This window comes from Haliaeetus albicilla, chromosome 5 (assembly GCF_947461875.1).
Source record: "Haliaeetus albicilla chromosome 5, bHalAlb1.1, whole genome shotgun sequence".
Classification (NCBI taxonomy): domain Eukaryota; kingdom Metazoa; phylum Chordata; class Aves; order Accipitriformes; family Accipitridae; genus Haliaeetus; species Haliaeetus albicilla.
This window is the reverse complement of record NC_091487.1, coordinates 45,036,752-45,062,405: the sequence shown is the minus strand read 5'-3', so window position 1 is coordinate 45,062,405 and position 25,654 is coordinate 45,036,752. Positions and strand designations below refer to the sequence as shown.

Sequence of the window (25,654 nt, the reverse complement as noted above, 5' to 3'; positions counted from 1 at the left end):
GGAAGGCAACCGGCGGAGCCCAGCCCGGCTTTCTCAAACCTCCGCAATCGCCCCGCCGCCCCTTCCCCTGTCACACTCCTCCTCCCCCCCTGCAGCGCCCGCGGGCGTCGTCGCCTCCCGGAGGCCGAGCTGCCGCCGGCTGTGAGCGGGGGCTCCGAGCCCCTTCGCCCCCCCCCCTTCCCCTCTCCCGCCCGCCCTCGGGCCCTCCTCCCGTCACTGATTCGGCGCCGGAGCCCCGGGTGCCCGAGCCCCCCTTCCCCAGCCCCGGCCCCCGCCGCCGCCGCCGCCGCCGCGGCTCCGGAGCTGTCAGTGCGCAGTCAGCCCCGCGGCCCCGCGCACAGCCCCGCGCGCCGCTCAACGGCCGCCAACGGTCGCCAACCGCCGCCGCGGAGCCGCCGCCGCGGGGCGGCAGCAGGTACCGTGCCGCGGGGGAGGGGGGGGGGGGAGCCGCTTGTTGGCGGGGCCGGGCTGTACCTGAAGGGCCGGGGATGAAGATCGGGGTTCCGCGGCCGGACAGGGGCGATGAGGCGGGAGGAGGGGGAGAGGGGCGGGCCTGTCGCCGGCGGCGCCTGTGGAGAGGCCGGACGGACGGAGCTGGTGCCCCGGGCCGCGGCAGAAAGGGCCGTCGGGGCTCTCACGGAGGCGGCCCGCGGTGCTTGAGAAGGCGGGCGCTCGGGACAGGCTGCGGTCCCTCAGCCCGTGGCCCTCGGGGGCGGCGGGGAGGGCGCGGGCGGTCGCCTGGGAGGGCTGCGCTCCCTCTCCGTTCCCACTGAGGAGCTGGACAATAGCGGGAAACGCCTGAGCTACCTTCCCTCGTCCCTTTTATTTCCAATATTAAACGGCTAGGGTTTATGTGGGAAAGGGTCTGAAATTTTGGCCTCGCTTAAGCACCGAGCCGAGGTTGGAGAACGTCGCAGGGGCCGGCCGTGGGGAAGGGCATCCGGAAAGATTCCCACAGGGGCGGTTTCCCAGGTGGGAAATAGCATTAATCTTGCATGGATCTCTACTGTAGTTTCCTGGGAGAACCGAGTCCCAAGGGTTCTCCCAAGAGTAGCATTGTGACTGATTCTGTAACGTAGAGTTTTCTGTCAGATTATCTAGCTTAATCCTTCGCTGTGTACTTGGCAATCCTACAGTCATCTCCTCAACCCACTCCCCAAAAGCTCCCAGGGAAGTGGGTCAGCATCTCCAGACGATGTTTCTGTCAGACACTCGGTGAGGTTCTGCACTGCCGGCTGACTAGAAGGCAGCACTGTGACCCTTCAGTTTATGCACATACTGAATGAGCCATGCTTCAATTATTCATTCTGGTGCTATTGCAACCTTCTGCAGTTTCTCTTCTCCAGGGACATGATGTGTAACAAGACTTTGAAATACTTTGCCAATGAGGCTGTAATCCTATCTAGGCATATGGCAGCTGTTTGCTTGTCTAGCCGTTCTTAAGGGTTAATTTATGGCAGTAAAAGGTATGTCAAAGAAGAATGAGGATTCCCAGTAGGGCAGCATTACCCTCTACATTCATCCTGTTCCCCTCTAGAAAGCTGCAGTTCAGAGTACTGAATGGTTAGTGGACTAGGCTCTACAAATGGGTTTCATATTTTCCATCTGGAAGAAGCAATACCTTCGAAGTACATTTGGTCTCCATAATGGAGAACCTATGACTTCAACACGGAATTGATTTAAATCTGATAATTTGTCAGTGTGGTAGACATTTGCTGTTCTGTAGATGAAGAAACAGATGCAGAAATTAAATACATTGGAACTAGAGATTTGGCGGCAAAACTTGGAATCCCATTTGTTGTTATTTATGTTTTACTAGTGTGATCATCTGTCCATTGTGCTGTGCTCTCCAGAGAGTGCTCGTTGATAAACTGAGAACCATTCATATTTTCCAAATACAGGAGGCTGGGTAGACCCACAATGGCAGCAGCTGTACTTATGGAAATACAGGATCACTAAACTGTCACCTGTACTCAAGTAGGTGTATGATAGCTTTTATATTCTCCATTTTAATAATAGACATATTTCCAAACAGCGGCAAGGCCGACTGTTGATCGCCAGTTCTTGGAATACTCACTCTTGTATCAAACAGTAATCTAGATGAACACAGGCACACAGAGAAATACTGTATGTCTAAGGTGTGAAGAGCCAATATAGTTTGAACCTTCTGTGCATAGCACCTGATAATACGAAGACCAAAAAAAAAGAGGCCAGTGCTTGTGGAAAGTGAACATGCAGTGAGCCTCCAAGCGATCACTGCCATTCAGCCAAAATTTCCACATTCTTATGGTTAGTTATAGGCCAAGAACATTGAAATGAACTAATCTGCTAGTGATCGTAGATTTCCGAGATGGAGAGTACCTCTGAGAATATAATATTCTCAGCTGAGAAATGTCTGCCTCCAAGAGATGCTCATCTTTGCATTGACTCTAAGGCATGAGAACAGAGAAAAAATAGGGCTTAAAATTGCTAGAGTCTTAAAAATGTTGAAGTCTAGGGTTTTGTTATCAGCATCTGAGGTCAGATGTTAGGATCTGATGGGTTTTACTCCCAAACTCTTCCATTCACCCATCCTTTTAAACATCCAACATATGAAGTGTACGTTCTACTCCAAGGTGCCCAGTTAAGGAAAATGATGTTCCACTTGCCTTAGAATTACAGCTTACTGACTAGTCTGTAGGGGCGAGGATCTTTGTTCTATCTTGGAAGACATATTAAGGCTTGGCAATTTGATAGTCCATCATACAGTATTTGAAAGACTGACTCCAGTTTTCACCCAGTAGAGATTAAAAGCTTCAGCTCTTACTTCTTGATTGACACCCAGAAATTTAGTGTAGATCCCATTGCCCAGCAGATCCAAGCTGAAATAAAGTCGGGACTTTGTTTTTCCTTCCAGCTTTCCTTTACCTTTTCCTTTGCCCCTATCACCAGAAAGGAAATTTGCCTGATGCCCAAATGAGATAAGCCGGTAATACACAGCTGCTGTGCTGCTGGCTCTCTTGTCAATCCCTTGTCTACCTCTGAGTGCTTTCTTGTCCCTGTAAAGCCTCTCTCTAGTTGCATACTTCCTCCAGACAGGTTAGAGAACAAAGGAGGAATTCCTGCTGTATCTAATCAAAGGTCTGAGGTTTCCAGCAGAGGTAACACAGCCAGAATCAGGAGATGATCACAGAGCAAGCAGTAAGTGGCTACTCCAGAGGCTAATAATTGATTACTAGGGCCCCACTGGGAAACAGTACAAATTCATAATGTCCTATTTCTCCCTCTTCACCCTCCAGCTGGCTAATTCATCCCATGCATGTTTTCTGCTGTGCCAGGGCCTCAGCCACAGTGCCAGGAAAACCATCCATATTGGGTTAAGGAATCTGGGGACACTATGGTAGTGGTTACTGGAATGAGAGCCAGAGCCAGATGAGAAAGTCAAGCCACTGTTGTCAGGAGGAATACCAGATCAGCTTTATTCCTTTTACTCCGTACACAAAGGCTTACTATCTGTTATGTGCCTGCTTGTGACCACCACAGCCGGCGTTTGAGCTCTGAGGAAAGGAACCTGCAGTCCTTTGGTCAAGGGCAGATGCAAAGAAAATGTTTAGTCCGTTGAAATTAACTAGCTGCCTCGGTGCATCCCTTCCACTGTGTACTGCTGGGCTAACTACAGTGAATGTAAAAAATTACAACATGTCTAATATAACCCCAAGTTATATTAGAAGAGAGCTGGTCACATCTTTCCCATTCATTGTTTCAGTATCCCAGCAGGTTCTAACAGAACTGGCTTTTGTCATTTTACATATTAAAAGATATCTGTGGCATAAGAGTGAGAGATTTAATTTGGTTTTTTTTAAGTAAAAGTTGAAATTCTTGACTGTGGTTGCACATTAATTTAAATATTTGCTTTGGTGAGGCACAATGCATAGCAGGTGAAGGAGTCTATAAACTGGGTAAACATGATTTTCTGAACAGGAAGGTCTTTAAATAGTATCAGAAGATTCAGAGCTCATAATCTGTGTGCTTTTAGTCTGTGCCAGTCCTTCAGAGAGGCCACAAGCTGCTTAAAACTGATATGATAGCTGTGTCGGTGTGTCCTGGATATGGTTTTGTTCAGTGTTTTCTTAGATGACCTGGATGGTAATATAAAGAGTGGGTAATATAAAGAGAGGGACATAAAACTGTGAGACTTGAAATATGCTGGAGGAAAAGATCAGAATTCAAAATTATTCCAAGAAACTGGAAGAACTGCTAGGAAAAGAACTGGATGAAATTCAGTAGGGATAAATGCAAGGTACTACAATAAGGCAGGAATAAATCAACTGTATAAGCACAAGAGAGAAGTAAATGACTAGGTTGCAACTCTGCAGAAAAGAATCTGAGTGTTATGATAGATCACAAGCTGAACATGAGTCAACGTCATGCTGTTGCAAATGGAGGCAAACATCTTGCTAGGATATATAAAAGACATATAGCCTGGAAGACATGTGAAGCAATCCTCCTGCTCTGTTCAGCATTGCTAAAGCCTCAGCTTGGAAGCTGGGTGAAGTTTTGGTTATTACACATCGAGACAGGTGCAATTCAGTCAGAGAGAGTCCAGAGAAGGGCAGCAGGACTCATCACAGGTCAGAAAAACGTGACCTGCAAGATGATTTGAAATAACTGAAATTATGTAGCCCAAAGACCAGAAAGCTGGCAGGGGAATATTACAGTCTTCAGATACAAAATAGAGGAGGGAATGATCTTTTCTTTGGGCTCATGGTGGATGGAGCAGAAAGCAAGAAGTAGCAGAAAGAAAGATTATTTTAGACTGCAGGAATAATTTTCTAGGACCTGGGATAATAAAAACTGTTGAATTTTTGGTCTGGGGAGGTTGTGAAGACTCCATCATTTTAAGAACAAGTTAGACAATTATCTGTGAAGAATGAAATTAGGCTAGTGATCCTATCATGGGAAAGCACCTTGGACTGTCTGACATCTTAACTTCTCTTCTAGACCATTCTTCTATCATTTTATGAAGGCAACATGCTCATTTCATGTATATGAAATAAAAGCTGTCTGTGGGCCCTGTTCTGATGTTTATCTGATATTCAGGGATAGCACAGCACCAAGAACACAGTGCAGCTCTTCCTGAAAAGAGCCTGAAAGAAAAGTAAGAGCTTACTAGAAGCTGGTTAAAAGAGGTCTCTCTTTTTGAAGAAGACATAGGGAACGGGACGTTCTGATTTCCCTGGAGCAGATGCTTGACTGAGTTTATGAATGCTGAAAACAACGATACAGAAGAAGAAAAATGAATGGGGATTAGCAGTTAGCAAAGTCATCTGAACTGAAAATACAAACTCTTCTAGTATTTTACTCCTTGAATGAAATATCATAGTCCAAAAATGCTATTTTAGAGATAAAGTTAAATAAAATAATGGAATTCAGAGTAGGAATAAAATAAAGCATCATTCTACAATTGATGTCTTTAGGCCTTTCTCCAGGGAGAGAAAATCTAGGTCCTGTAGTATTCACGGTTTAACATATATTGTTTAATATAAATGGAACAGAGGATCCCCTGTGCATGGTGAAAAAATGCTGGATCTCTGTGAGGAGACAGGTAGAAAGAAATAAGAGAGCAATGATCAACTCTTTTGGATGCTGCAGTGGAGACCTGCACATAAGATCCTAAATAGAAAAAGTTTTGAGTCCAACCAAAGACTTTTTTAATTCTCTAAAGGGAGAAGGATTTTTCTCTCTCCACAAGCTTTAGATCTTTCCACTCAGACAAAAAGAAAAGCTCTTGGAGAAGTTAAAGACATACTAGGAGGAGTGGAGTGGTTTTTATACCAACCAGGCAATAGGGAATTTTTTTCTATGAAAACAGGTACTCTCTGGAACTGAAAGTCTGCAAAACAACTGCTGGAAAGAATCTGTGTTGAATGAACAAAACAAGGAGAAAATGAAGAATTAGGCTGTGCTTTTTAGAAGGCTGTTTTCATGGAGCTGTTGCTCAGTGAACTGTAGCATATTAGCATTATAATCTGGTGTCATTTAAACACTCTTACACTGGAATTATCCATAAATTAATGGAAATCCTCATATTTTTATTTACTCTGGGAGATGTGACACCATGTAAGCTCTGATTGCTTTTCCCCCCACCCCCATCTTCCATTGCTGCTTGAATAACTTTGGGAAAAATAATGGTTTGCTTAGAAAGCCAGTCACTTGATGCCCCAGATATTTCCAAGTAAATTCACATCCCTTCCACCCAAGGACTCACCAGTGCTTCACGTTAGCTTGTATTGCTTTGCCTGAGTTTATTTCATCGCTCCCTCTCCCATCCTTCCCTTTGCTTTCTTTACTTCTTATGTGAGTATATGAAACCGAGTCTTTATGTGGGAAGCAGAAAGGGTATCCAAAAGAAGACTTACTGTGACCTGATGCTAAAGGAGGTTCACCTTTGGAATAAGGTGGTTCTGGAAGGGGATAAAGCAAAGGGTAGCTGATGTAAAAAATCTCCTTTGTACTAGTAGGAGGAGGCAACAAGGTGGAGGGGTCGTTCTGTAGGAAACTTGGGAGGAAATCCGAGACAGGCTGGGCAGAAGACTACTGAACATGCTGGAGGGAGTTCTGCAGATGGTAGTCTGTTGGAAGCTGTTGATAATTGTCTTGAAAAGGAAAGGTGTTCGACAGAAGTAGCTAGAAGGAAGGTAGGGGGCTGAAAGAATTTGAGTAGAGGGAAAACTGGCTTGAAATATGAACTGAATGTGAACATTTGGGTTTAGGGTGCATGGCTGAAATTTCTCAGTGTGGTTGTGAGGAAATTGTGTAGGCTATTGCAAATGGCACTTCTGTCAGTATGAGCTGTGTATTTAATGCAATGTAATGATATCCAAGCCTGCTTTAAATAAAGCATCTGCATAACAGTGTTCAGAGCAGCCATACCCTTCATGTTAATTCTTTTTTTTTCTTTTCTATTATGTCCAGTTAGCGTCTAAAAGTTACATAAAACCTGCCAGTGGGTTGCTGCAGTCATTAGTTCAGTATTTTAGCAAAATTCCTTTCCTATAAGCAAAATCAGAGGTAGCAGCTTCAAGCTGTCAAAGACAATTTTGCCTAGGAGGAAACTGGCTGGTCACACAGATGAGCCTGGAATCTGAGAACACTCGACAGGCTCTGAGCGCTTTCTCACTGTGAATGAGGAACTGATGAGTGAACAGCAGTGTCCAGCAGCGCTTTTTGATGGTAATGCTACAGCCTTTTACCAGCAGCTTCCCAGTGCAGATGGAGCTTTACAGAAATAGTCACACAAGCATTTCTACTGCCATTATGAGGGGACTGGCATTTTTTAAATACTGGAAACAATATAAAGCCAGAAAGCAGATATGGGAAAACTTTGTAAAACTATGTGTGTATTGAGGAGATTGTTCAGCAAATGCTTCTCACTGTCCCTCCAGCCAGGGCAGTAGACTCTGCCTTGTGGGCAGCAGTACCTCTGTGTCAGATTGTCACAGAAAAAAAACAAGTACAAAAGCACAACTGTGAAAGCTTGACTTGTACAGGATTTAAGGGAGGAACTTCATAGCTCACTGTTGAAGAAGTTGACAAGCTGATCAAATCCCTGGACCAAAATAGAATTTAAAAAGTGGAATCAGAAACTGGGGTTTTCCTGAAGATATCAGCTATCAATTCACAGCCTTGGGATGTCTCATTTGCACCACCTATAGCCTTCTGAGAAATAGTTGTTAGTAAAATGGTTAAAAAATTGAAAGGGCCCAGGTTCCAGCTGTCTACAGGCATTCCTCAGAGAGGTCTCATTACAAGGGATTTGGCAGGAAAGAGCGCTGGAAATGGGGAACTGCACATTGCTGATTGTGAAGGGTCAGTATTAACAAACGTGACAATGACTAACTTTGCTAACTTGCTTTGCTACTTTTAACAGTGTATCTGTAGACATAAAAGAAAGACTGCTACTGGGCCAAGAATTTGATAAACCTGATTCATGAAAAGCAACTGATATTGAAGAGCACTATGTGTATTGCAGAATTTCATTGTTAATCAAGAACTTCTGTATCACCCAGGGGAAGTCTGGGTCTCAAAAGACTGTCTGGTGACAAAAATAGGGGTAGTCACAAGCAATGATTATTCTTTAAATGGTTGTTTCTTGATCTGTCTACCAATTCGCTGGCTATGAAAGCAACAGGATTGTCGTGTCAGACTATTAGAGAACAGGACCAGAAAAAAGACTCATTAGCATATGTGGACTTTGACTGACAGCCTCCTTTCCCCAAACAGAGTTTGACAGAGCAGAGTTTTCATTCTGGAGTAATACTGGCCTCTGCTTTGGTGCTGAGCACATGATGCTTGTTTCTTCTCAGTTCTCCAGCTCCAGGCCTGTGTCCTGACCCAGCAGGAGGAGGAGCAGAAAGGAAGATGCCAGAGCAGAGGTGGAAGATACACAGATCTTAATGCCTTTTATCACCTTCTTCACTAAACTAGAGCTCAGTGAATTTCCAAATTGAGATGTTGCAGCATGTTGGCAGCGAAGAGCAGCACTGCAGTGCAATTCACAGTGTCCTCTGAGTATCTTCACAGTAATAAAACAGCAGGGCATGAAAAGAAATGAATGTGATTTTTTGGCTGAGTGTGATGGCAGATGTTAAAAGACAGCATGCTTTCCTGCCTTAACCTGTCAAGACAAGAAAAAAAGCTCCCAGGGAAAGCAGCATTCCTGTAGGTAGATGCCCCAGTACAGATAGAGTTTTTTCAGATGGATTTGCAAAGCCTACTGTCAGAAAATACCAGTCAATAGCATGGGATATTTTCTCAAAGTATGTTACAGGACAGCCTTTGGTGGATAAAAAGACCAAAGCAATTATATTTCCATTGATGAAACATAGTGTTACAAGTTGATCTGCCAAGCAAAGGGAAATTATTCCTTCCTAAAAGTTTTCTGCTAACTGCAGGTAGTCAAGAGGGGGGGGCCCAGAGTTACCCAACTTGTGAACATCTTTGGTTGCATTGCTGTATCAGCTCTTAGCAGTCAGTGAACTCAGACTTGAGTAGTGTTGTGGTTTAAGCCCAGCCTGCAACAAAGCACCATGAGGCCACCCGCGCGCTCCTCCCGCCTGGGTGGGATGGGGAGGAGAAAATATAAAGAAAAGCGCATGGATCGAGACAAGAACAGGTGGATCACTCACCAGTTATGGTCACAGGTAAAAAATAGAGTCAACTTAGGGAAAAAACAAAATTAATTTAATTTACTACCAATCAAATCAAAACAAAGATACTGAGAAGTAAAACCAAACCTTAGAACACTGTAAGAGACTGAATTCTTATCCTGAACCATTTGCCTCAAAGATTGTCAGGTGTGGGGGACTGGACCATCATCTCAAGGAACTGTGAACTGCTTATCTTGAGCCCTTTGTCTCTAAGATGGCCTGTTTAAGCAGGACACTCCTGTCGATAAGGTCGATTACCAGGCCATTGAGGCATCCAGAGGAGGAAACGGGGCTGGAGCTGATAAGATACTGGTTTCTGGTGTTGATCACGCGAAGGTCCTGTGATGAACGAAACCTGCAGCGCATGACATCATTGAAATATGCCCTATAAAAAACTCATAGAGACAAGCTGTGGCGGGGCCTTCTTCACCACCAAAGAATTGAAGACTGAGGACCAACGGGACGCCGCTGGATCCGTGGTGGTGACCGTCCTTGCAACCCCCTCCACCGACTGCTAGCCTGAGGACCAACAGGACGCTGCTGGATCCGTGGTGGTGACCGTCCTTGCAACCCCCTCCACCGACTGCTAGCCTGAGGACCAACAGGACGCCGCTGGATCCGTGGTGGTGACTATCCTAGCAATCCTATCCCGACTGCTTGCTTAATTTCTACCTTTTCTTCCATTCTATCCTATCGCTACCATTTTGATACTTTTGATAATAAAACCTATTTTGACTATACGGCATTTGACCTCGTTTGTGTCTTAATCTCGCTCTTGGGATCATATCGAAACCTCCCCCGACATTGGATCGGGACATTTAAATTGGCGTCACGGACAGGATCCCTTGAGACGAGGGTGCCGTACTCTTTCCCTGCTTTAATATGTGAGACCTCTCAGGAACGTAAGGGGTGCAGGCTTGTGTTGTGCTGTGTTTGAAACTTTACGTGCTGCCTTCCTGAGACGACTGCTTCCCCACTTTGTATAAGATGAGTGATAGCAAAGTTGCCTGTTTGAAAGAAGCTTTGTGTGACTTTTTGGGAAAACATAAAGCACGACCCTCTGTGCTTGGGATAGACTGGGCTCAGGAAAATTGGTATAATCTGCAGAGCGTTATTGATCGAATGGTCGCTTTACAGAAAGATGCTAGAGTGCGGTCAGGGAAAGGAAAAGCAATTGTCTGTGCCGTTCTCGGTGCCAGTCTGGCCGCAGCAGTGGAGGATAGGGATTGCCACCTCACTGCAGAATCTCAGATTATTGAATCCCTCCAAAATCTTTTTCAGTCCCTTATGGGACAAGTGGCGGCATTAAAAGCACAACTTGAAGCAGAAAAGAACCAAGTGAAACATTTGCAAATTGCTCTTAAGGAGCAGCTCCTTGCGGGTACTGTCCGTGAGGGAATTCCTCCAAGATCAAAAATTGGCTACCCCTTTAAGGACCTGCAGGCAGCAAAAGAGAGAGTGGAGAAGTTAGAGCTGCCTTCATTGCGACCTTTAGTCAAAACTGAATATACCTATGATGATGAGCAGGACCAGTTCCCCCAAGTTACAACTAAAGAGGTCCCCTATACTGCCACTGAGTTGGCAAAACTAAAAAAGGAATTTGGCCGAACGCCTAAGGAGTCAGAAACGGAGTATGTGTGGAGAGTAGCATTGTCAGGGGGGACACCAGATTCTGTTAAGTGAAAAGGAGGTGGAAGGGTATTGGGGACCGGGAGTGTTTTTAACTACTGGGAATCACCGCACCCCCTGGTCTTTAACCCAACGGGCAGCCTATTGGGCGGGAGGTTTGAACCCCTTGGAGAGGGGGGAGCCCCTCGCGATTACGGGGACTGTTGATCAATTAGTGGAGAGTGTGCAAAAGGCAGCTTGTCTGCAGATGATGTATGATCGAAAATTGGAGCCTAGGCAGGAGTCCCCGATGATGATGTCGGTGGATCCTGAGTGAATGACTCCCCTTATACGGGGACTCCCTGATTCTCTGAAACCGATTGGTATACAATTACAAGAAAAAATACAGGTGATGCCCCAGGGCCAGAGTGTTGCGGCTGCTTCAGGAGGATTCATACCTGATCAGCACCGCCGCCCCCCAGATACGAAAATGTGCACCTGGGGAGAAGTGGCCCAGGAATTAATTAATTACGGGCGCAAGTATGGTCCTGTTAACCCTCCAGCCACCAAAACAGACGCCAGGGGCTTGAGGCGGGCTGAAGTAAAGGAACATAAAATCAATACCAGGTGGCTTATTCCATCCTTCTAATAACAATTTGCTTCGGGTTCCTTAGAACGAACCGAGTCTGTTTTTTCTTTTCTCTTTCAGGTGAGGACTCTAGAGCGTGCCTGAAGAAATACGGGAAGCTGTTAATCGTTTGTGTAGTTTTGTCAGTGATTGCTTTGTTAATATTTATAGGATGTTTGATATACCACTGCAAATGTTGTTTTGGACGACTATTGTTGCTGCCTTTAATATCTGGGGAAACTCCTGTGCCCCTCTTTTCGGCTTGGAGTGGCAAAATGAATTTGTGGCTCTAGGCCAGCAAGTGGCCAACACTTTTAATCTGACTAATTGTTGGGTATGTGGTGGGCCCTTAGGTTTGGAAAGCTGGCCATGGACTGCTGTCCCTATTTCCCCAAAATGATTAGTGAGTAATTACAGGGAGGTCAAAAATGATTCTTACTGGGGTGAAGACACATAGCCCTGGACAATACAATATCCAGTCCAAGGTGGATATTGTCTGAACCAAACACAAAAAGATGGTATTCCCGTGGGAAATAACAAGTGCAACTGGACCTATACTTATGACAACCATTGCCTCACTGATGATTGTAGACCAACTGATTGTTCAAACCATAGGGCAGCTATAACACTGCCAGAAGGGGATGACCAGGCATATTGTCGCCTCTTGAGTTCCAGTTCCCCAAATTTTGTGCCTCGCTGGTCCGGATGGGCCTGGGTGAATCAAACAGGGCACAAGAAACGGTTTTCCCATTTTTGGTCTTCCACTAATCAGTCTAATAACCTTCTTAATGTTACCTGCTTTTGGCACCACGGTTCTGGTGCCTGGAAATGCAGACTCACTGATGGAACTCAAATTTGGTAGTCAAGTGATAATAAAGACCGCTGTCAGGGACATTTGAGCATAGGTCCAGATGGACTTCCTATCTGTTGGGGCACCACAGAGGAGGTGGGAAAAACTGTGGACAGGTTGTTGATGAACGGTCTGTCGGATCATCCTCTGGGAGTAGGTAATTCAACATATTTCCAATCACCACGGACACCTACTGGTTTGTTTGAAAATGGTGCACAAGCCTTAAAGGGTCACTATTGGGTGTGTGGCCAATGTGCCTACAAAATGCTACCAGCAAATTGGACTGGAGTGTGTTATGTGGGGGTAATTCACCCTTTGTTTTTCTTGCTCCCGGATGATGAAGGGGATGGACTGGGTGTTAAGGTATATGATGATCTCAATCGATATCAGCGATCCATTGATACCTCTATAGCAGGTGGGAGTGGTCAGACCTGGGGCAAAGACGTGTGGACGCCTCAACGTATCATACAACATTATGGACCTGCCACCTGGAACCCCAACGAGTGAGTTAGCGGTGCTCGAGAACCTATCTATAACCTAAATCACATCATCCGGTTACAAGCTGTCCTAGAGATCATTACTAATGAGACAGCCCGTGCCCTTGATCTATTGGTGGATCAAGCTACACAAATGCAAACAGCAATATTACAACATCGCATGGTTCTTGATTACCTGCTAGCCAAGGAAGGAGGTGTTTGTGGTAAACTAAATGACTCTAACTGTTGTTTAAAAATTGATGACAGCAGGAAAATTGTGAAACAAATTACGGCAGTAATACGAAAGCTGGCCCATGTTCCTATCCAGACATGGAAAGGCTGGGACACTGATATGTTTTCCTGGCTCCCTGGCGGTCCATGGGTCAAACGAATCCTATTTTACTTGTTGTATGGTTTTACGATGTTATTCTTTTTACCATGTATCATTCCATGCTTTATACAATTGATTCAGCGTGTTGTAACTAATACGCAATTTGTAACTACTATTTCGCCTGATAGTGTTAAACAAATTCGCGCTATACAGCGAACCACACCGTCGGTAATACAGATTGTCTGAAATGCTCTTTTCTGACTTTTCTATATAGCTATCTTTTCTCAAAACCACCATGGGTCCTGAAACAATCTTTGAGCCACGGGGTGGTGTAAAAGACTGAATTCTTATCCTGAACCATTTGCCTCAAAGTTTGTCAGGTGTGGGGGACTGGACCATCATCTCAAGGAACTGTGAACTGCTTATCTTGAGCCCTTTGTCTCTAAGATGGCCTGTTTAAGCAGGACACTCCTGTCGATAAGGTCGATTACCAGGCCATTGAGGCATCCAGAGGAGGAAACGGGGCTGGAGCTGATAAGATACTGGTTTCTGGTGTTGATCACGCGAAGGTCCTGTGATGAACGAAACCTGCAGCGCATGACATCATTGAAATATGCCCTATAAAAAACTCATAGAGACAAGCTGTGGCGGGGCCTTCTTCACCACCAAAGAATTGAAGACTGAGGACCAACGGGACGCCGCTGGATCCGTGGTGGTGACCGTCCTTGCAACCCCCTCCACCGACTGCTAGCCTGAGGACCAACAGGACGCCGCTGGATCCGTGGTGGTGACTATCCTAGCAATCCTATCCCGACTGCTTGCTTAATTTCTACCTTTTCTTCCATTCTATCCTATCGCTACCATTTTGATACTTTTGATAATAAAACCTATTTTGACTATACGGCATTTGACCTCGTTTGTGTCTTAATCTCACTCTTGGGATCATATCGAAACCTTCCCCGACACTGGATCAGGACAAACACCTTCCCCCCACCCCTCCCTCCTTCCCAGCCTCAACTTCACTCCTGATTTTCTCTGCCTCCTCCCCACCAGTAGCACAAGGGGACTGGGAATGGGGGTTACAATCAGTTCATCACACATTGTCTCTGCCGCTCCTTCCTCCTCGGGGCAGGACTCCTCACTCTTCCCCTGCTCCAGCGTGGGGTCTCTCCCATGGGAGACAGTTCTTCACAAGCTTCTCCAATGTAAGCCCTTTCCATGGGCTGCAGTCCTTCAGGAGCTGCTCCAGCGTGGGTCCTTTCTGCAGGCCACAGTCCTTCAGTCACAGACTGCCCCAGCACGGGCTTTCCCAGGGAGTCCTGGCCATCTTGGGGGGCATCCATCCCCCTGCTCCGGCGTGGGCTCCTCTCTCCCTGGGCTGCAGGTGGGCATCTGCTCCCCCGCTCCCCTCTGTGGGCTGGGGGGGGACAGCCTGCCGCCTCACCATGGGTTGCAGGGGCATGCCCTTCTCCCCATCCTTCCTCACCGACCTTGGTGTCTCCACAGGGGTTTCTCTCACATCCCACTGCCCTCTCCGCTGCAGGTTTTCCCTTCTTAAATCTGTTCTCCCAGATGTGCTACCACCACCGCTGACTGGGTCAGCCTTGGCCAGCGGCATGTCCAGCTTGGAGCCAGGGAAGCTTCTAGCAGTTTCTCACAGAAGCTACCCCTGCAGCCCCTCCCCTGCTACCAAAACCCCACCACACAAACCCAAAACAACTAGGGAACAAAAATGCTTTTTGTTGTCATTGCATGTAACCCCAGCTGGCACTCAGCTATCCATTAATTCCCTTAGGGGATGACTGCTGGACTCCACAGGCTCATCCTAACTTGTGATGTGATGATCAACTAGAAAGAAGCAACACATTCCCTTTAGCTTTTACCCAGGTGGGTGATGTGGCAGGTCTTAGAGCAATGACCGGAGGGCAGCATTCCAGTGAGTGGGGGAATGGGTCAGAAGCCACAACTGCAGGCACAGAGTTCCAGGAAAAATGAGAATTATGTGCCCACTGAAGTGAAAGAGAGAAAGAGAAGGTGTGGCTATGCAGCTAAAGAAGAAAACAGACAAGAAAATCTAAAACTTGGTCCTTTTTTTGATTAGGACCTTACATAGCTGTTAAATTAAAATCATATATTGGCTGATACAAAGTGCAGGAGTGCAGACTCACAGAAAGGAAATTGAGGACATAAAACCACTACCGAGAGGACAATGAACAAACCTTGAGTACACCACACATTCCAATACCTCTTATAATATCTCCACAATCTCATGTACAACAGTCTTCAACAGGAAGGTATAACACAAAAGTTGTGATTCCTGTAATGTATAGACAGTCCTATGTAGTGCACCTTCTTGGGTGTCAGCTTCCACAGGTTCCTATTAGTTCCTGGACAAATAAACCTACAGTTGGTTTCATTCTTAATGAGGGGATGAGAGGAGAACATGAAAGGATCACTGCAAGATTTTTCCCAACTGATGGTGCTGTACCTGACAGGTTTGCTGAATGACTGGGCATGTGAATGAAAGTGGCAGTGTGGAACAGGAAGGAAAGCCAGTATAACCAGTATTTAACTGGAACACTTACTCTCATCCTGATGAAATATCCTTTAATGTCTGTAAGTATTAGTTACAACCAAGGACTGAAAGAAAATTGACAAATAGGGCATCAACTCTGAGAACAGCGTAGGAACCTGGTCTATGTGGTTGGAGAATAAAAATATTCATTCAGCTGCGTTAAAGGAAGCTGCTGCTTGGATGCATAGAGGAAAGTGTGGTTTAAAAAAATCAGACAATAACTACCTATACTGTAGATACCTACCTGTAGTAAATACTGTAGATACCTACCTATAGTAAATACTGTAAATACCTACCTATAATCTCTGAACTGTTGCTAGACTTCCATTTGTTAACAGGAGGAGTGGGGATTATCCCAAGAGCTAAACTTTCCTTCACTGGAAGGAAGTGGGGTAGAAAAACTGAGCCACGATATGTAACAATAAGACAGGAAGAATAAAGGCTTAGAATCTGAGCTGATTCCAGAGTACTGATTCTAGTGTCATTCTGCCTAGCTAGTGTTTCCACTTTGTCACTCACGGCTCAGTTTACCCTATTGATTATAACGCAGAGATGTTTTAAAAAAAAAAAGTCCCAAAGGATGTGAGCTACACCACCACTTCAGGAAAACCTAAGAACAAGCTTGTGTTCAGTGGAGCTGTCTAAACAGCCTTTTCATTCTTTATCAACCCTTTAAAGTCCCCATGCTTCATTAGTTCTTGGGGAAAACATTCATCTTTTTCCTGCCCAAACTCTTACTAAAAGAGAAAAATTACAAGCGTAGTCTGTGATGCTGAACCCATCTGCATCTTCCTTAGGTACCCAGTATTTGTCTCCAACTCAGAAATGTCTTCTGCAAACACTTCTAAACTTTCTCCCTCATTGTTTCTTAAGAGAGCCTCCCATGGTCTGTATAGCCATTACCTTTGTCTTCACATTCTCCTTTAGCACTGCTGTGGTGCTAACTGGATCTTGCTTGTTGATTCCAGCTGGTCAGATGATGAAATGAAACTCTTATTTGCTGACTCTTTCATTTTAGCACCTTTAATCCTGCAGGGTTTGGTTGGGTTTTTTTCCAGACTATATAATAGCATCGTAAAAGTAAAATCTTATGCTACATTTGCTTGTTATTACCCATGTCCCCTATCCTATGTCTTCTAGACTATAAGCATCTTTTAAAAGCTCTTCTATGGAGTCCAGTAACGTGCAGTTCAGCAGGCTACCAGCTTCTTTGCAGACTACCATAGTTTAAATATCTTAAACCAGGTGGAACTTTAAAATAAAATCATTCCTGTAACTAATTCTCATTCATTTTTAAATAATAATTTCCCATTTGCCTTTGGAATAGCCTGAAATGCACTGCTTGTGCTCAGCATTCTTCCTCATAAAGTGTCTGTCACTCCAGTAGGTCTGTTGCTGGGGCAGTCTGTCTGGCAGTGTCCCTGTGCTTCATATGGTTTTACTTCCATAGCCAAAGCAAAAAAAACAGGATTTCTGTGAAAAAGGCCTCCCGCTACATGGCTTCCAGCCCAGCCACGTGAACAATAAAATTGCCCTCTACTCCATTCTCTGAGTTCTCTGTGCCTTTCTCTCTCTTTAGAGCTAGCTTTTGCACTGGACAGTCTGCCTTTTGGGGCCTTCCTCTCTCTCTGTCTTAACTGATATCTTTATGGTATATGCTGCCAAAGTGTCAGTTACTTTCTTTTACCTATCAAAATACCTCCTGGCATTCCAGGCCAGACTGTCTCTGTTAATCCTTTATGGCAGTGTGATCTGCCTTCTGGTGCAGCAATCCGGTTCCTCCTGGAGAGATGGGATGCTTCAACAAAGCCTTGTGCTGCAGGCTCAGCATCTCTTGTGCGCACCAGGAGAAAGAAATGCACACATAAACCAGGCTAAAAAAGGAAATTAGGTTTGGGGGTGGGAAAAGAGATGGTTTAACTTTGGCATTACTGTAACTGTAACTGTATCCATGCAAAAATTCCTACTGTTGAAATGGTCTCGGTGTTTTATGTCTAAAGGTAGCAGTGCTAAATAAACACTATACAGCAACAGACTTCTGCCTTGCTCAAGCTGTGGTTTCCAGGCTTCTCTGGCCTATGCTTCCACAGAAACCATTTATCACTGAACTCATTCCCAGCAATGGCTAGGTTTTTTCACTACTTACTGATGGTGTAATTTCAATGACAGTTTATCAACAGTTTGTTTGGCTGTGTGTACAGAACAACTTGATAGTATTAACACATTTTATGAACTACAGTTTAAACTCAAGTATTCTAACAATGTTTTCTGCTCTTCCACTCCTGAGCAGTGTTAGAGTATTTTTCTTTGCTTTGCAGTTTTTAGCCTTGTTTGCTTGAGGAGTGTGTATGTGGTGGAGAGTTGGATTTGTGTAATTTGTTCATTTAGAAAAGGATGTAAAAAAAATTATATTACATTTTAAAGCATTAGTCTGTTAGAATAACTCCTTGCTCCCACCTAGAGTTTATTCAGCTGTCTTCTCTACTAAAATACCACTTTGACTGTCAAAATGAATATTTTTTTAAATATACATAGTAGCCAAAACTAGAAGACACAGTGTGTCACCCTGGCACTTCAAATGTGTGTAACAAATTTCCTTGAATACTGTTATAGGAAGAAAATCCTAATGTCAGAACGATCATGTTTCTATTTTGATCAGAGAATAGACATCACCTTATACAACATGATTTTATCTTAAACAGAGTTGTTAGGGCTTCCATTGAAATATAGCAGCTTTAATTAATATTCTGAAGTGCAGGCTAACATTAGAGGCTTATGCCAAAACACAGTCTCTCCGTTTCCTTTTCCTGAGTATGGCTGGAGTTGAGACACTTCAAAAGAATTTTTGTCTCTCCACAGATCTTTGAGTATACAGAAGCTGGTTTATTATGTTAAACGACTCCCTTGACTCAAGGAAACATTTAAAATTAAGTACTTTCTATACTAATGCCATACAGTTCTGTCATCCAAAGTGTGGCGTATAGTTTCCAAAAAGCATCCTAAATGCTTCAGAAAATGTTTTACCTCTCAGGATTGTTCCAGAGTTCAAAAAACCACATTCATCAAAAGCAGAGAAAGGCCAAATCCGTAAGTGAATCCCTGATTTTGTCACATAGTACTCCTTATACAGATTTTGCTTTTGAGGATCTGCTACAATAAATTTCTCCTTGATGTCGGAAAAAGTGATGCATATGCATCATTATCTGATGCTCTTAATCTGTATCCGATGAATGGAACAGACAGTATGTGGTATCTGGGGAAAAAAATCTTGCTAACTGTAGTCCAAGAAGGCTGTTCATTACACAGGCTTTCACTGATTCAAATAATTGAAACATTTGCAGCTGTCCTTAAATATTAGAGTGAGAGCTGGGAAAAACAGGGCTTTGCTCTTGTGGTTTACAGGATTTTAAGAACTTTTACTAACAGTTAATCCAACTGCGCTGCTTCACTTTTGTTTCATATCTCATTCTTCAGTGGTCTTCTGGGTAAAACTCCCACTGAAATTAGAGGACTCTTGCCTAAGGTAGGACTAGGGAATCTAGCTCATTAATATTTTGGAATAGAAAGAAAACCCTTGTGAGTTTTACAAGAAGATCTGGCCTGCAAGTCTAGAAATGGGGTGACCTTTCTATTATTGAAAGTCCTTTTGTAAATCCATGGATTTCAGTAGAAGAGTAAAGCTAATTGTCTTTCCACTGGTGGATTGATTCTGTTCCAGGACAGAAAAATCATCTCCAGCAAGCACAAAGCTATTAATGTTTCTTGGGTCCTGCAAAAGGTGAATTATGTCTCTTTCTTTTCAAAAAAGATTTGCAACTCCTGTTCTGCTATGTGAGTCACTACCATTTTAGCCCCTTCTTTTCAGGTCATTAATTTAATGTCAGTGCCTTTGAGAACGTTTAGCTCCATCATGTGTTTTGTGCCTCCTGTTCCAAAATTAGTTTCTCGATTTCTTCCTTGTGGGCTGCTGTCCCTGCTGGTACTGCCTAGCGTAAAGGCAGTAGCATACCTTGTTTATCCCTTGGGTCTACTTAATTTCATTGCATACTTCTGTGGTGTTACTACAGTAAGGAATGTGGGGACAAAGGGCCCTGATTCATATGTAAATGTAATGAGAATAACACAGCTGCTATGTATGATACACGCGTGGCACAAGCTGAAGACCCACTTTTCACCTCTAGCTTGGGTCTTTCACCTCACTCTGCAGTTTTAAAAGTTATGCCATAGCATGCACTTAAGGCTGATACCACAGTGTCCCTGGCCAGCCTCACACCCCTGGTGCTATCTCTTCCCTGCTGGAAGAAAGCTATCCCAGTAAAAGACTTGGGCAGCAGAAGCATTTGCTGGGGGAGCAACAGAACATTTTGGAAGCTTTATCTTTCAGACTTACTACACTGATACTCAAGTCCAAGAGTTGTTGTGAGTTGCCTCTGTTTATGGCAGCCCTGTAGCTAGCTGAGTCTTCCTAATGATTGGCATATTATTCTTAGACTGGTTTCATGTGAGAGGCAGTTATTAAATACTTTCTAAATTATTTTTAAAAGATAAAGAACCTAAATAGTGCTGAAAGTGGTGAGTGGGAGCTGTCAAGGAAACAACTTGCTAATGGAAACACAGCATAATTAACTGCCTTGTTTAAACGACTTGCCAGTAAGTTGTTGGGAAGAGCTGATAAATAAGGCACTGCAGCAAGCAGAGAGTCTTCGCAACTGTAACTGAGTGATCCAACCTTTAATAAGTAACCTTATTACAGAGAAATTAGCTTTGGGACAGAAACAAGGATAGTGGTCATCTGAAGGAACATAAGGTCAGATCCACTACAGAGTTTTTTAAAATGTTTTGTCTTTTTGTGGTTTTTTGGCCAGCAGTGACGTGCTTGCAGTATATTCCCTGACTCCTGGACACACTGAGCGAGCTCTAAAGCATAAGCAGTGCTTTAGAACCAGGGTCCTGTTGTGACTAAAAACCCAAATGCCAAATCCTTTCCTGTCATTTCTTGTCTCCAGAGCGTGCCACCATGTCACAGTCATGCTGGTTCTTCATGCAGCCACACCATGGTGATCACTGGAATAACAATGGATGAGTATGAATCAGAAACTTCTAATAGCCCTTATAAGTTTGCCTTTAGGGCTTGGTTTTCTAAGCTGGAAGCTGAAATGAGCCTGCCATGCTAGATGTAGCACTCTGCACTCTGCAAAAATAATACTGCTGAACCAGAGGCTGAGCTCATAGTGTGACAGTTTGGGATTTAGTTCTTGGTGGGATGTTAGGGCCTATTAGTATTGTTTAAACGGCAGCAATGGCCAAATGCTGTACAGACATGGGAAGAGAGAGTCTTTGCCCTGAGGAGCTCACAAACTAGATGGCAAAGTGAGGAAAAATAAAGACAGCATGGAAGCAGATGCATGGCAATTAGTGATGGCTTAATAGTTCCATTGAAAATGCTTTCTTAAATTAATTTGCTGGATGAAAGATTGTCTGTCTGTCAGGCCTGCCATTAGCTGGTTAGTTCCATGTAATTGTCATGGCTAGGGTTAGTAGCGAGTGAATTTTCAACTGTGAGAAGGCAGTAGCTATGGGAATCAGTTACAGAATCAGGAATCATGACTTAGGAGGTCTCTAGTCTGACCTCCTGCTGAAAGCAGGGCCAACACTGAATGCAGACCAGGTTTCTCACAGCTTAATCCAGTCTGGTCTTGAAAACTTCCAAGGATAGAGACCTCAAAATCTCTCTGGGCAAACTGTACCATTCTTAATTGCCCTCAGCATGAAATTGTTTCACTTATACGTGGTCTGAGCCTCCCCTTTTGGATTTTATGACCATTGTCTCTTATTCTCCCACCACGAACATCAGTGAAGAACCTAGCTCTGTCATCTCAGTAACCTCTTCATAGGTACTGGAAGGCTACTACTAGATCCCCCCAAAACTTTCTCTTCTCCAGGCTAAACAAGCCCCGTTTCCTCAGCCTCTCCTCATAGGGCAGGTGCTCCAGACCTCAGCCATCTTGGCTGCCTTCTTCTGGAGTCACGCAAGTGCCAACTAAAGGGGAATAATCACCGCCTGTGGTTACTGGCAACTTTCTGTTGATGCACCCCAGCATGCTGTTAGCCTTCATTACTTGCAGAGCACAGCACTAACTCAGGTAAAAATTATTGTTTTCCAGGACTTCTAGATCCTTTTCAGTAGCACTGCTCCCCAGCCAGTTAGTCGCCAGCCTGTACCAACACGCAGGGTTAGTCTATCCCAGGTACAGGAATTTGCATTCATCCTTGCTGAATTTCCTTTCAGTCCATTACTGAAAGCCTGTCTAGGTCCCTCTGCATAGCAGCTGTGACTCCAAGTATATTGTCAAACCTTCTGTTTTGGTGTCGTCTCTGACCTTGATGAGTGGGCATTCTGCCTTCTTCTCCAGGTCATTGGTAAAAAATATTAAAGGGGACATCTGAAATTAAACATTAGCCCTTGAGCCTGACAACTCAGCCAGTTTTTCACCTCTCTAGTAGTCCACTTATCTCGATTGTAACATCACAACCTGGATACAGGAATGTTCTGGGCGACTGTAGAAAAGCCTTGCTAAAAGGTCAGTGACATCCACTGGTCTCTTCTCACAAGAAGGCAATCAGTTTGGTTAGACGTGATCTACCCTCATCTGATCAACACATGCTAAATGTCATGTCCTTTGCCCTAGAAATGTGTTCCAAAAGGAACACTCCATAATTTTCTGGGGGACCAAAGTGAGGGGCTGACTGGTCGACTGGCCTGTAGTTCCTCAGGTTGTCTCACTTGTCCTTTCTGAAGATGGGTGCAATATTTGCCTTTCTCTAGTCACCAGGGACCTCCTTTGATCTCCATGACCTTTCAAAGATGATAGAGGGTGGCCTCAATATGACATGAGTCAGCCCTCTCAACACCCTTCATTGCAGCCCATGGGGTCCCATGGATGTGTTCAGGAGAAGCAGGCTAAGTCAGGAAAAACATTGTGAATTCAGGGGCATGGAGGAAAATATAGAGACGTTTGTGAGAGAAGTCATCTAATGTAAAATTAGGACATGGTTGGATATTTCTTTTCGTCTTTGCTAGTGTGACACTTTCACGTACTTAAGTGAGAATCTAATTCATTCTTGGGTTCATTTCTATTAGAGCTGCATTTCAGATTTCAGTTTTATTCTCAAGTGTGAAAGAGCAGGGACTGTAGGTCAAGCTGAATTCCTGTTGGTGAGTGATTCTAGGTATCACATCTTGCCAAAACAGGATCCCATTGCCACCTCACAGTATACATGGGTTTCATCTGCTTTACTTCTCTTACTAGGCCATCCCAGTTGATTCAAATATTTACCCCTTTATCCTTTTTAATTCAGAATTTGCCTTCACCCCTCCCCTCAATGAGTAGCATGTTTTGCTCCTGTTCTGCGAATTCATTGTTTGCAGGCTGGCAAGGCACCAGTTCTGGGGTGACAGATGGGGCAGACTGCAAACCAGGCAGTTGCCTCCCAGCCTGAATGATATTTTAATAAGCACAGAGAGGTGACAGAGAGAGAAGCTTCTCACTGGAATGACTGGCAGTTTTGTTTTCAGCCTGAAAGCACTAATAGATGATTTTTGGCCTCAGTCCAAAAAAAAATCACAGAAACTAGAAGCAGAAAATCCCATTAGCTCCTAACTTATCCCTCTTTTTTAAGGGTCAAAGAAGTTTTTTCTCTCTGGCTATTATCCAGACAGGGAGTTGTTTCCCTGTTTTCAGTATTTCCGTTCTCTCTCAGGGATCCTATACTTTGGGAGACTTGCCTTCTATTTATCTTTTGTTTTCCTTCTCTTCTTTTTCATTTCATTCGTTTTCTCCATTGTCTTCCTTCCTTCCCCAAACACTCCCTCTTGTTCTAGTTTCTTTACACTCTTCACAGATTCATGGTGAGTAATGGGGTCTACCAGCTTACTTGGCTTCCAGCTTCCACATCCTGTGAAACAGCTACTGCAGTGCTAGGCAATGGCATCTGCATGGGAACCTCTAGAGCCTATGTCCTCTTCTCCCTGCCCTTCAGCAGTATCTCAGTTGTATAATATAGGGTCTGTGTAGGGCTTTGTTTCATCCTTGGTCTTATGAATAAAAGCACTACAAAAGGGAGCTCTGGCAAAGGCCCAGCAAGCTCTGAGATCCCTCTGCATTGTGAGCAACACAGTGTTTTGCAGACAAGCTGTAGGATAGCCTGGCTTTCAAAGAAGATTCTTTTTCTTCTTACGAGTACAGGGAAAAAAGATCCAGCTCTTGCTAGGAAAAATATCAAAATAATGCTGGGATCTGAACTGAGGTATGGTCCCACGCACTGATCAGAGAATGCACTGGAAACTTCTCCATATTTGGACACAGACCTTCATGTCTATTTAGCAAGATTCAGGTCAGGGTTTCAACGGGAGAATGAGCTGGAGATTAATGGAATTCCAGCTAAAGTATGCTTCTTTTTCCTTTCAGATACAATGATGACACTGAAGGTTCAGATCCTGTTTGGTTTCCTTTGCTGCATGATTCTTCTGCCTACAGATGGCTTCCCAGCAGACACCAGTACTGAATTTCGCTCTGCTTTCTCTGTGGCCAGAACCAGCAGCATGGAAGGGAGCTCTGAGATGGTCATTACCTTTGACAAAGTGTATGTGAACATTGGCAATGACTTTGATCCCAAGACTGGGCTGTTCCGCTGTCGGATCCCTGGAGCCTACTACTTCTCCTTCACTGTTGGGAAGTACCCAAAGAAAAATTTGTCTGTCATGCTGATGAGAAACAAGAATGAAGTGCAAGTGATTGTGTATGACGAACATCACCGCAAGGAACGGAAGGTAGCCAGCCAGAGTGCCATGCTGCAGCTCGACTACGGTGACACAGTTTGGCTGCGTTTACATGGAGATCCCAAGTATGCTCTTTACAGCAATGTGGGCCCCTATACAACTTTCAATGGCTACCTAATCTATCCAGACACTTCTGCCTTCTTCCAGAATGCTCTTAGCTCTCAAGAGCTGGGGCCACACCATCACACTATTCAGCAACTTCCCGGAGAGCAGAATGAAGCTTCACAGCGACATGTTTTATCTGACCAACCGAACAGGGAACAAGATCCTCGCTCTGCATTTTCTGTTGCCCGCTCACAATGTCTCCTGGGGACAGACGACAAGCAAACCCAGCATGAGCCGATCACGTTTGACACAGAGTTTGTGAACATTGGAAAAGATTTCAATTCCTCCACTGGCATCTTCTCATGCCGTATACCTGGTGCATACTATTTCTCCTTCACCATTGGCAAAATGCCCTTTAAGACTATGTCAGTGAAACTTATGAAGAACCACAATGAGGTGCAGGCCATGATCTATGATGACAACCACTCCAAGAGGCGGGAGATGCAGAGCCAGAGTATCATGCTGCCTCTGCAGTACGGGGACACCGTTTGGCTCTACAGCCATCAGCATGATGGCTATGGTGCCTACAGCAACCATGGCAAGTACATCACCTTCACCGGCTTCCTGATCTATTCAGAGGCTCAGCCAAAGCGGCTTCCAGGTGCCAGCTCCCCCCAAGGGTCAAATAATTAGGTGCAGATGTGAAAGGAGCGTAAGAAAAGCCAAGGTGCCATGAACTTGGGTGTAGCTCCTCTTCAAATATCATCCTCTACTTTGAGCATGCTATCATGTGTCCAGTGCTTTCCCTATGCTGCACGCTTGTGCCCTGTCTGCAGGGCCACTGCCGTGTCTGCCATTCATCCATAGAAAGGTCTTTACAGGTATGTGTGTGTCCTGTGTTGGTGTTTGATTTAAGCATAAAGCATGAAGTAGTTTGGGGGCAGGGGTGGGGCAGCGTAGTGAGATGCTGAGGATCAGAGAGCCACTGCAGTAACATTACTGCAGATCCCCAGCATGCAGAAAGCAAAGGATGTGGTGACTTTCCTTGCATTTCTGGGGAGGGAATAAATGTAATGAAAATGAATGTAATAAAAATAAAAAAGATGTAAAATTT

At 44.6% G+C, this 25,654-nt stretch overlaps 1 protein-coding gene and 1 pseudogene across 1 annotated transcript; both read left to right on the top strand.

Moving 5' to 3' along the window:
- The first annotated feature begins 231 nt into the window (after positions 1 to 231).
- Positions 232 to 25,654, top strand: LOC138685529 (complement C1q tumor necrosis factor-related protein 4-like). Its single transcript, XM_069784629.1, has 2 exons — positions 232 to 415; positions 24,125 to 25,654. Exon 2 carries the CDS (start codon positions 24,130 to 24,132, stop codon positions 25,231 to 25,233), a length of 1,104 nt encoding a protein of 367 aa, XP_069640730.1. The 5' UTR covers positions 232 to 415; positions 24,125 to 24,129; the 3' UTR covers positions 25,234 to 25,654.
- On the top strand, positions 10,176 to 11,445 carry LOC138685553 (uncharacterized; annotated as a pseudogene).